The sequence below is a fragment of the Diorhabda sublineata genome, chromosome 8, assembly GCF_026230105.1.
Source record: "Diorhabda sublineata isolate icDioSubl1.1 chromosome 8, icDioSubl1.1, whole genome shotgun sequence".
In the NCBI taxonomy this organism is placed as follows: domain Eukaryota; kingdom Metazoa; phylum Arthropoda; class Insecta; order Coleoptera; family Chrysomelidae; genus Diorhabda; species Diorhabda sublineata.
Window position 1 is genome coordinate 21,643,987 of NC_079481.1, and position 12,665 is coordinate 21,656,651.

At 35.0% G+C, this 12,665-nt stretch overlaps 1 protein-coding gene across 2 annotated transcripts; it reads left to right on the forward strand.

Annotated features, from left to right (window-relative positions):
- On the forward strand, positions 1–9,726 carry LOC130447429 (facilitated trehalose transporter Tret1-like). Of its 2 annotated transcripts, none has more exons than XM_056784242.1 (3): positions 1–65; positions 5,175–5,320; positions 6,629–9,726. In XM_056784242.1, the coding sequence occupies exons 2-3, from the start codon at positions 5,200–5,202 to the stop codon at positions 7,981–7,983; spliced, it is 1,476 nt and encodes a 491-aa protein (XP_056640220.1). In that variant the 5' UTR covers positions 1–65; positions 5,175–5,199; the 3' UTR covers positions 7,984–9,726. The 2 variants fall into 2 exon arrangements, with proteins under 2 accessions (XP_056640220.1, XP_056640221.1); XM_056784243.1 differs by having other exon boundaries at positions 11–205.
- Positions 9,727–12,665: the final 2,939 nt, after the last annotated feature.

A 12,665-nucleotide genomic window follows, 5' to 3' on the forward strand; every position in this document is an offset into this window, starting at 1 on the left:
GGTTTCCAGTATAATTAGAAGTAAATCAGTTTAAGCAGAGAAATCACAGATTTCTTAATATACAGGCAAGTACATACCTAATTGCAGGGAACAATCAAACATGACAAAGCTGAATGATCGTAATGATATAATTTCTGAATATGTGAATAAGATCTACTCTTTTCAATAGAATTTGTTTCAATTTAAATTTTTATTTATACTGAAAGTAAGTAGATCCAGTAAACATTTTGAATACATTCCTCTCAAAATTTCAATTCGCTTTTATCATCATAGAAGCCTCTTGTTGAACTAAATGTTGATCTAAACTCTTCATAAAAATGCTTATAGATATCGTACACTATGGTTCTGATGATATTTGATCCGTATCTGTTTTGTATGATTGTAGAATGCTGGATTCTGAGCGAGTTTAACAGCGGCTGCATTATCTATCATCAATACATGCAAATATCTTAATTATTGAATCCGTTGTAAAGAGTCTTTCACCCACTCTACTCGTTTGTTCGTTCACTTGCTGATAGAATTTTTGCCTCTTCAGTTGAAACTCCCACGGTTCCTTATCTTCAATTACTTCCATGATATTTCTACATCACTATACATATAAAGAATTTCTCTAAAAGACTAAAGGTAGTCCTTTATAGAATTGTATTTGTGAGAGATCCGAAGATCTATGATTCCTTTGATATATATGAATATCCTTTTCACTTTTATATTGCACTTTTATATTATCCATCAAGTCGGGATAATTAACACTTCTTAAACATACACCAACTGCATAAGCCAAGTCATCACAGTTATAAGGTGAACAATGGTCCGACTACATCCCTGTAATGAAATTTATTAATAGATTTATCTAAATTATTTTGAATTTTCAGTCGCAAAAACTAAAATACTGGTTTTAGGGCTATCTTGAAATCTTGTTATGAATCGCTTAGAAAATCAAAATCAATGTTTTCATTATTCATTGTACCAATTTGATTATTAAACTACATTTATTGTTCTACATTCCTAGAATTCTGTTAGTGAGGATATGACTTTATATGCTATACGGATCATGATTCATATACACTTACCATTGGATGCAACCCATACAATTTCGAGCATTCCGCAACAATCCGGAATGTTCCAGGATGTATTTTATAATCTTCTTCTTCTTCTTCTTGTAGTAGGACGAGGTCCTATCAGGTCTGTCATCTGCCCTCTTGTGACGCCGATGTCCAGCTATCGTACCAGCGTTTTGGGGGCCTACCAATTGGGCTTCTTGTGTCTTGTTTCTGTGTTTTGGCCCATTTGGCAATCCGTTCTGGAGCCATTCGTTCTACATGGTCTCTCCATTGTCGGCGTCTTGCTCTTACCCATCTAACGACATCTTGTACTCCCAGTTCTCTTAAGGTATCTGTGTTGGGTATTCTATCGTGGAGTGTGGTACCCTTTATTGTTCGTAATATCTTCATCTCTGCTGTTCTCATTTTTCTCTTTGTTTGTGTTGTGTCTGTCCTTGTTTCTGCGGCATAGGTTAGTATGGGTCTGATACAGGTCTTGTAGATTCGCGTCTTACTTTCTATGCTCATATATTTATTTCTCCATATAATGTCCCGTCCCATGGTTGCTTTCTTGATCTGCTTATCTACCTCGTCCGTTATGTTTCTGCTGCTCGTTGTTTCTAAGCCAAGTAGTTGAAATTCATTACTTGCTCTATAATGCGCTCATTTACTATCAACTTGCATCTTATTGGGTCTTTGGATATTACCATACTTTGAGGCGTTGTAGATCGTCTTCATTTTCAGCTATAAGTATAGCGTCATCTGCGTAGCAAAGGATTCTCAGGCGACGGTTATACATTTCGAATCCTGCATTAACTTCGTTTACGCTCTCAATTATTTGGTCCATTATTACGTTGAAAAGGCATGGGCTGAGGCTATCTCCCTGTCTTATGCCGGATGAGACTTTGAGTTCTCTTGTTAGCCCACAGTCTGTTTTTATTCTTGTTTTGGTGTTGATGTTAAGTTGCCGTACTAGATTTGTATAATGCTTTTTGACGCCTTTTTGGTTTAGTCGGTGGATTACATCGTTGAGTTTTACTCTATCGAATGCTTGCTTTAGATCTAGGAAACATGTGTACATGGGTTTATTGTATTCTATGGATTTCTCTATCAATTGGCGTAATATAAATATTGCGTCTATAGTGGATCTGTTTGGGCAGAAGCCTTGTTGCTCTTCTGAGATGCCTACCTTAGCAGTTATCTTATTTGCAAGTATCTTGGTAAATAACTTTCAACACATTACTAAGTAGCTTTATGCCTCTGTAATTCTTCGGATCTGATTTTAAACCTTTCTTGTATATAGGTATAGTTATACTAGTTCTCCATTCTTCGGGTATTACTCCAGTTCTTTCTATTTTATTGTACAGTTTTATTAATTCTCTTTTGATTTCTGGGCCCCCGTTCTTCAGTAGTTCATTTGGGATATTGTCTGTACCTGGTGATTTTCTATTCTTTAGTTTCTTTCTAATGTGATGGTTTCTTCCTGTTCGTGTGGGGATGGCGGGTTTGCGACTTCTTCTTCGTCCCTGCTTCCGTTGTTATCATATAGGATCTCAAAATGTGCTGCCCATGTTTCCTGATTTATAACATTTATCACTACCTCCTCGTTGATTGGTTTCTTCCTTTTTCGTATCATGTTCCATATTTTTTTCTGGCCTCCGTACAAATCATGTTCCATTTCCACTGAGAAATTTTCCCAGTATGTTTTTTTCAGTTCTTTTATTGTGCTGGTTGTTCTATTTCTCACTCTTTTATAGACTTCGTATTCTTCCTGTGTTCTATTGGTAATGTATTTTATGTACGCTTTCTTTTTTTCATTTTCCAGTTCCTTAATTTCTAGAGTGAACCAGGGTTTATTGTGTGCTCTATTCGTGTCTATTGTTCTTTCTCCTAGGGATTCCTTTGCGTTGTTCTTTATGTTATTCTTTAGTTTCTCCCAGGTGGCTTCTACGTTGTCGGTTTCTTTTATAGGGTTTTGGACAATTTTTTCGCGGAATCTGTTTTGATAGAGGTATTTAATGCTTTCATCCTTAAGCGACTCTATATTAAATTTCGATACGTAGTTGGGTGTTTTTATTTTCTTTATTATGTGGGATACGCGGTATTTACACAATACTAAACCGTGTTGTGTGCCGATATTTGCCGATATTAATACCGGTACGTGAAGTATCTGGGAGGGGTGGACTTTCCTGTTTGTAATTATGTGGTCAATAGTTGATTTTTGGCCTCTCGTGTTAGCGAAGGTGTACTTTTGTTGTTCCTTATGATCAAAATATATGTTGATACGTAATTCGTTGAAGGCGCATACATCTATCAATATATCTCCGTTATCATTCACTGCTTCTCCGTTGAAACTATGCATGATTCCTGGGATAACTGTGTTTCCAATTCTTGAGTTGAAGTCGCCCATAATAAACACTTTGTCTTTACTGGGTATTTTGTCTAACGTAGCTTGCAAGGCATCAAAAAAAACTTCCCTTTCTTCTTTCGGTTTGCTTACATCCGCTGCATATATACTTAGTAGGTGTGTTCTTTCGTTGGCCAGCTTTACTGTTATTTGTATGATGCTATGACTTATATACTGTACTTCCTTAATATCTTTTTCAAATTTTTTATTCACTAGTAACCCTACTCTTCCCCGTGCTCGCAAGTTCTTGTCGACTCCACTATAAAACAGTATGTAGTTTTGGTACCTTTGACTGCCATTGCCTTTCTTCTTGGTCTCTGAAAGTGCGCAGAAATCTATTTTGTTTTTCTCTATTTCTAAAACCACCTCATAGTCTTTGTTGCTCCATGATGTAATGCTCCAGCTTCCGAGTCTTACTATGTTTTCTTTCAATACTCGTTTTTTCCGTTTTCGTGCCGTGTCGTCGTCAATGGTCCGTCCAGTTTCCGAAGCTAATGTGACAGTTCTGTGAGCGTTTGTTCTTTTTACGAGGGGCAGGTTGCTGGCCTCACCCCTTAACCCTCCTCCTTTATCCGGGCATGGGACCGGCAGTGATAGTCAATGGGCTACTCAATCCACCCATCAACCACCCTAGGCGGAGTTGTATTTTATTTTATCAATATGTAATAAAAAATAATCAAGAGTTTCTTTTCGAACAACAAGAGATACTTCAGAAAAACAAATTATAATCTGAAAGCTTAGAATAAAAATTCTTTTATTATGAGCTTTGAGAATGAGCCCTCTGTGGTTCATGATACTTATGGACGATACAATTTAATCAACAATCAAAAATCGAGTTACAGGAAAGACATCTGGAAGTATTGAGAAATTGAAAGTAGTAAACAAATCACAAGAAAATGATATATTAACATAGCGATAGATGAGGAAAACCTTGGAAATGAGTGATATAATCTCTAATGCATTAAAACCGCATCATGTCGTTCAATGTCAACCAACCAAACGACAAAACATTATACCGTCAAATATTAACATATGGAAGTAAAAGCTGAGTGCTAACAATCATAAAAAGAAAGCAGAATATAAGAATTGGAACTGATGTACTCAAAGAGAATAGCGAAAACCGCATGTCAATATCTTTTTTATCTTGAGATATTTCAATAAGAATAAGAGTGAATTTTAAATTTCACCTTTGAATACAAATAACTCATTATAGTTGTTGATACGGATTTTGAAAATTTTGAAAATTTTTAATTTTACCTACCTTATTCACAGAAATTTCAATATTTCTATTTGGATAATTAAAAAACAAGTATTAGGCGCAAAAGACAAATCACAAACTAATATAAGTATAAGTAAGTCAAATTATTTGCTCATTCATTGAAGCTATATAAAGTTATCACAAGATTCTTGAGATAAGATAGTGCATAAAGTTACCAATAATTATCAACGTTTGAGTCAAAGAGTATGCCACGCTAAAAATTATGAAAAACGATCTTAACATTTACTTCTGTGAGATAGCCTCTTCGAAAATCTTCAACAGTATTAAGATTTCAGCCATGGGTGAGATAAATTAAATCATTCCAGCTTCATCTTAGGGAATCCACAGTTGACTCATGTCTCGGCCTTTTAAAGGCTCTCTCGTGAATGTTTCGCATTTTCTTCTTTTCTCAATGGAAACAAATTGATAAATAATTCCTTAATTGTTATAATGTATATTTCTATTCTAGGTTTCTCTATATATAAAATCTAAAGATGCCCGAAGATATACCAAGCAATAGTTTACAAAATACTTTTCCAGATAAAGTACTTTCTGCTAACAGAACTACCAAAACGAAAAAGGATACTAAGTTTTTTTTCTTCGTCATAGTTTTGGGTAAGATGATTGATATGTATTTTGTTACTTAAGCGGCATGAATCTTCTCAATAATGAAACCTTTAGTGGTTGTCAAAGTTTGATTTCCACCTATAATCTGGTAATCGTCAGTCTATTAACCTCGAGTAGAATGAGAAATTAATTCTTCAAGTATTAAAGTTATGTGTTCCGGTGTCACACTTTCTTCCACAAAACTAGCAATTGTCGCTCTCTTTTTATTATGTTCTCTAAAAGGTATTTATTATATAAAGCAACGTAAGTTGATGTATTCTCCAATATGTGTATGAGCTGTGAAGAGCGTCGGCTTGTTCTCATATTTCACATATTGTATGTACATTACATAAATAACTTATTCATGATTGACTATGAGGTACTATTGCTATATTTTTTTTTGTATTAATTTAAATTGAGCTCAAATTCCTTCTGAAATGTGTTAAGATGGGTTACTATAGATTCTCCGTCCATATACACGTATCCCAGTTCCTGTTGCTGTTTTGGAGGCATGAACATACCATATCCTCATATGACTGAAGTTTTACTTAGCAATACTGGATAGCTTTCATAGAAACTACCTATTTTTTGTTAATTATCTGTTAAGGGTAGAAATTGGTTTTTATTCTAAGTATGTAATGATTCCTTTTTGAGTTTTCACATTCATACGAGAATGTGCATCGGAGTTGAATCTGAATTAACTTCCATTGCTACTATTGGATGACCTCTGTAGTGCAATGCTTAAATTTTAACTGCTAGACAATTGCTCTATAGGTTATTAACGGCTTCACATGCATACCATGACAGCTGTTGTGGCTTTTGCGCCAATATTCTCAATATGATCGATATAAATGTCGTCGGAAGACTACTAACCAATAATCCACTATATTTACAAGCTCGTATTATATGAACCCATCTCCATGTGCTCAATATTGATATGAAATCAGCATGGCTACCACCGAGAGCTGAACATACTATTAACCTGGATGGAAGTTATCAAGATACTGAAGTATACCGTTAAACGTCGGATATAGATATTAGTCATGCATATCAATAATGAAATAACGGAAAGACCTGGCGATTCCTTGCGTTGAAACCATTCCAAAATTTCAAAACAATTTGCGTTGATATTGTTCATAAATATTCTTAAAAGTATGAGTTAATGAAATAATGAAAGAATTTCGATACCTAAATCTAAACCATGTCATTGGGCCGTTACTGGCTCTGAAAGGATTTTAAAGAATTTTCAGGAATTTATCTAATTATAATGGATGAATAAACCGAATTAATTGACTGTATATAATTTATATTTTTCAGCATTATTACCATGTATAACTGGAGGAGGTAGAATGGTATGGACATCTTCAGCTTTGATCAAATTATCATCGACTGATTCCAATATCAATCCCTTGGGAAGACCAATAACAACTGCAGAAACATCTTTGATGGTTGGATTACCTGGAATAATTGCTTTACCTGCCGCAATACTATTCGCAAAATTAGCCGATGTTATAGGAAGGAAACGGTGTATGCAAGTTATAGGATTCGGAATGTTGTTCAGTTTGATAGGGTTAGCATTCAGTAATTCTGTACCCCTAATGATAACGTTTCTAACCTGCATGTCCTACTTATTTTCTGCAACATCCTGCGTTTTCTCTATATATTTCACAGAAATTTGCGAGGATCATAATAGAGCAAAGTTCGGTAGTCTTTTAAGCACTTGTCTAATACTTGGACAATTATATAGTAATGCTATAGGTCCATTTCTAGGCATTCGTTACTATTCACTTCTTTTAGCAGCGCCTTTATCACCATTTCTAATATTTTTCTTTTTCGCACCCGAAACACCAATGTATTTATTTGCGAAAGGTAAAAAAGATGAATGTCTACAAGCTCTTCGAAAGCTGCGAAGTAACAAATCTGAAAGTGAGCTGTTAAATGATTTTAACAAAATCATTGGTAACTTGACACTAGTAGAGAAACATGAGAAGAAGAATATATCACAATTATTTTCGACTAAAGAAAGTAGATTCGGTTTTCTACTTGGTGTACTTGCTATGCTTTTCCAAACCATAAGTGGAGGTCCAATTCTCATTCCACTGATAGCTCCTATTTTTAATCAATATAATTTGATTATTTCCGGAGAAACTGTAGCTGTATCTATCAGTATCGTTAAAGTGATGAGTTTATTTCTAACATTCATGATCATTGAAAGAATTGGAAGAAGACCGTTACTGATTGTATCTTCTGCAGGATCAGGTATATCGATGTTATTATTAGGAACGTTTTTCTATTTTTTGATTATTGATTCGCCCTTATTCGATCAAGTTCAATGGTTACCATTTCCGGTTATCCTATTTTATTATCTTGTGTACGGAATTGGACTTTGCTCTATACCAACTCCTATGATCAGTGTACTTTTCACTATTGAAATGCGATCAATGTCTAGTTCATTGGTATTCACTATAGAACATGTCTTGGTTGCTTCTTGTCAACTAGTTTATCCATTACTAGCTGAAAGTGTTGGTTCTCATTGGTGTATGTGGATATTTGCAATTAATTGTTTCATCGCAAGTTTAATACTTTATTGGCTGATGCCAGAAACTAGAGGAAAGAGCATTGATGAGATTCAGCATATATTTAAAAATCATAGGTATTCTAAAACCATTTAGTAAAGTCATAATTCGAGGTGTGTTAATAGAATGGAAGGAATTTTCAATTTTTGGAATAACTTTAAGCTGCTCTAGACATGCACTCCTAATTTTAACTATGGTTGTAAAATTGGATGAAGGTATCATGTTCCCTAAACGAAAAAAATTACTCAATATGGAAGTCTGCTTCAGCCAAACCATTTATTCTGGAGTTAATGAATTCATTATTTAGTATTTAGGCCTAGATTTATCTTTTTACTGTTGTGAAGTGTCCTTCGAGCCCTTATTGTAATCAGTGGCAGGGGCCATTTGGTCATTGATTATCAAAATGATTGGGCATTCACTCGTTGACTGCGTCCAGATTTTCGCCTGACCAGATGCTCCAGCAAGTAATTTGTTAAGAATGTCTAGCCTATATGCTGTAATCAAGGCTTCTAGTTGTATCGTCGGGTGAAAAGATGGATGATCCAGTGTTATCCTGGTGCTCAAGTCATGTATTTTTCACAAATCCAACTTCTTTTCCAATTGTTTCACAGCGTTGAACTTGTATTTGGTACACTTTTATTAGTGACTTTATGACTACATAATTAGCAGCTCTCTTATTGTGATTCAGGGCATTGTAATAATTTCCTCCACTTTTTGAACGTTTAATTTAATTTACTGCGAACAAATTAATTTTATTTTATGTAAAAATATACAGAGGTCGGAACAAATCAGGCAACGCTCTTGACAAATTTACATAAATTTGGCAACGCTATCAAAAAAGATTAGAACGAAGCATGTTCGTGACTTAGACAGTTGTCTGTGTTATCATAAGACGTGCTTATCGAGTAGACCCCTTTTCAGAATAAATAGCCGACGCATCGCGTTCTGGATGATCGGTATCTGTAATAGCTAACGAAAATATGAGAACAGTGACGTTGGCATTAGTTGAACAGCCGAAACAATCTGCACTGCGGTTATTGGGAGAATTTTGAATATACAATTGTTCTCTATGACGAATGCTGAAACGCATGCACTGTCGAGTTTACCGTCCAAGTCTCCTACACACACTTCACCTGACATGTCAAAGTTATTGACGTGGAAAATGGATAAGGATCCAACACTCGCGAACATCCCACATTTCATGCAAGATGGAGCTATGCCGCACTATGTTATGTGCGCGGGAGTACCTAAATGTTCATTCCGATAAATGGATAGGCGACGAGGAATCGCTGAGTGGCCGACACGGTCATGTGACCACACCTTGTGATTTCTTTTCGTGAGGTTTCTTCAAGGAGGACCACGCATCCTTCTCGACCTATGAATTGCAATTGAATAAGAATTTGAAACTCTTCTCGGACAATTTTTATATGCTTCGCCGGACCTACTTCTTCGTTGAGAAATGTAATCGTAAACGTATTAATCAACATATGCATCAATTTGAACACTTAACCTTTTTCAAATCTTCTTATTTCTTCTAATAAACTCATTTTGACGCTGTATTTTTTTATGCAAATTGGTTGCCTCACTTATGCCGACCTCTGTATTATCCTAATAAAAAACGTGGTGAGTAGGCCGCAAAATTTGAAAGTTTCATTTTCACACACCTCATATACCAGTTTATTAAGAATATAATAAGTATACTTGCAATTCTGCAAACCGCTATGTTCCAATGTTATATGAAATTTTGCTGCAGATTTTGCGATGAAAACTTAAAGAGCGTTAAATTATCACACTTTTGTCTGAACGTACTAAGTGAAAATATATTTATTCAAAGTTGAATCTTGAAGTTTGATTATTACAGAGTAAAACCTGAAAACTAGCGCAAAAATCAAATAGTAACATATTAATTTGCTAAACAATGATGGCTGAAAATTCGCATTAACTGCGTATCCAAAAGAGCATAGCGAATAAAAGCAGTATTAAATTAAAAACAACTCAAATTAATATATATTAATGATAAGACTGGGATATAAATACTTTTGTACAAAGTTTTCGTGAATATTGACGCATTTGTCATAACGTGGCACCAGTTTTTGAATACCCTGCTCATAAAATTCTGCCGACTTGTTAACCACTGCATCACAACTGTTATTGTCTTGAAGACGCTGACCACCCAGGTGTTTCTTCAAGTGCAGGAAGAAATGGTAGTCGCTGAGCGTTAGATCAGGGCTGTAGGGCGGATGATCTAGAGTTGAGATGAGATCTTTGGTCCGATTATCCACATGTGGACGGGCATTGTTATGCAGCAAAGCCATACCCTGCACTCACCTATTTCCTTACCATTCCATCACTTATAATCTTTTGTCCGTAAACTTCACGATGAATAGTTTGTTTATTATATTGTTAACACATTCACGGACACTCATTTCTATTGATATGTGTCTAGTGAGAAAGTGCTGTCATCAGCCGCAACGTCCATTCTGTCCAACTGGACACTGACAGTAATTGCCGTCAATTCAAGATTGGCCTCTTAATACTTTTAGCGGTATATAACGTCCATTTTGTATATTCTAGAGTAACAAGTGTTCCACCAGTCACCTCATAATAGAAAAGATGGTGAAATATTCAACGGTTTTTTGGTGGGGGAAACATTTTGGTCAGGCGTTTGGCAGACAGACAGGCGTATTTTGGCTCTAGAACCTTGTGGTATTTAGTGCACATTTGGTTATTGTCTGAGATTGAGCGTATTGCGAGTGTATGTGTGTGTAAATACCTTCAAAATGGATAAAAACCAAACCTACTTGGTATGACGAGGTTGAAAGTGTAAACGGAAACTTTAAGGCGGATAATGAAAGCTTACACGATCCTTATAGTACATACGATTCCGTAGAGGATCCATAATACACCCAAAGTGTGAAATTGTTTTCCGGCGAACTATTTCATTTCAGATCAAGCGGAAGCTCAGATGAATCGGATACGCCATTAGATCAAGATGAAAATGAATAGAAAGACACCTTTTGTGACCCCATTAACTTTATGTTCGATCACACGTCTGTTGTTGTTGAGTTTTTAAATTGATTTGGACTAGACAGGGGACAGATTATATTCTACATAAAACAAACGCATAAGGCGAGTCATTAAACTTAGCTAACAGACCTGAAACTAGAAACGAGCGGTTTAAAATATTCCGACAAGTATCCTTGGACGAATTGAAGAAATTTTTTAGTTTGTATCTTTTGGCTGGTCAACTTAAATTTCGTTCAATTCGACAATTTCTGGGTCTACATAAAAATAAAAAGAGTAAATACGAAATCAAATTCTATGAATTGTGTTCAAATGACGGTTTTGTCTTAAATATAGAAATTTATAAAGGAAAATCACATAGAGAAGACGCCGGTGGAAGCTCAAAGTTGAACTCTTTAGTACTAAGGCTTCTGAAGCAATTCCTAGATAAAGGACACCATATACATATATGGATAACTTCTATAATAGTTTTTTAAAAAAAGTTATTACAACGAAAGACCCACAGTACCGGAACATTACGTTCCAATAGAAAAGGCAATCCCAACGAAATAACTCAGACTAAATTGAAACTCAGGCAACACGTATGGAAAAGGAATGGTAATGTGAATGTTTCCAAATAGCGTGATAAACGTGATAAACGTGATGTCCCATCCATTACAACATGTTACCAACCTAAATTAATTGAGACAACCAACAGGTTTGGACAGAAAAAAACAAAGCCTGTAGAGATCAGTCATTATAACGAAAACATGTCAGGTATTGACAGGGCTGACCAAATGATAAGCTATTACTCGTGTCCTAGGAAAACTACCCGAAAAAGTTATATTCCATCTACTGGATATAGCCGTTTGGAACTCGCTCTATTTATATAACAGTTGCCATCAAGAAAAAAAGGATCTGAAGACATTCGGAAAAGATATTATTAAATCATTACTTGTAATTTCCTCTGATGAGAAAGATGGCAGAGAGTTTGTCCATAGTATGCCAAAAAAATCGAAAATTTTACCATCTAGAAATGCTAGGAAGAATACAGGTCAAGTTCTTGAGGCTATTCCTATATCAGAAGACTCTAAGAAAAAAGTAAAATTTTATAAGCGCTGTAAGCATTACTCTCTTATGAAAAAAGAAAAGAAACATCCTGGCAGTGTCGTGAATGAAGGCAAGCCACCACTTTGTGTAGGAACACGTTTCCAAGATTGGCATGCTTAGCGATTTTTGATTTAACTTAGTTTTACCAAAGCAGCACAAGAATATACGGTTTTTTCCTATAATATATATTTATTTTTTGATATAAAGATTTTCGCAACTTTTTCGTCAATTATACATATATAATATTACAAATGTATTTATATGTATGTATAATGTATAATTTTAGGACTTAGTTTATTTTCCATTATAAATTTTTGAACCAAAGTAGACTTTTATTTCGTGTGGCATATAACGTCAGTGTTATATTGACTAACTTTATGCTGTTTACGATGTTGCCGTATTTTTCTTATTTATTTCTAATTCTCTGAATAAATGTGATTCTCCAGCTATATGTTTATTTTTTCAGGTATTCAAATACACGTTTTATCATCGTGACAATTTGAGCACAAAACAAAAGTTAATGTCGTGATATACCGTCAATGTCCGCGAACGTGTTAATAAAAAAAATGCGTTTCTCAAACTAAGTTCAAGTTAATTGAGTTGTATAGTATTTATCATAAGGATACTTAGTACGACTAAGAATCCTTATTTTAGAATAAAATCAA

What these genes read in the sequence shown, in the direction of transcription:
- LOC130447429 (XM_056784242.1), top strand. Translation starts at nt 5,200, where the DNA reads ATGCCCGAAGATATACCAAGCAATAGTTTACAAAATACTTTTCCAGAT. An exon ending in TTTCTTCGTCATAGTTTTGG is followed by an intron (nt 5,321 to 6,628) that starts GTAAGATGATTG and finishes TATATTTTTCAG; the next exon opens with CATTATTACCATGTATAACT.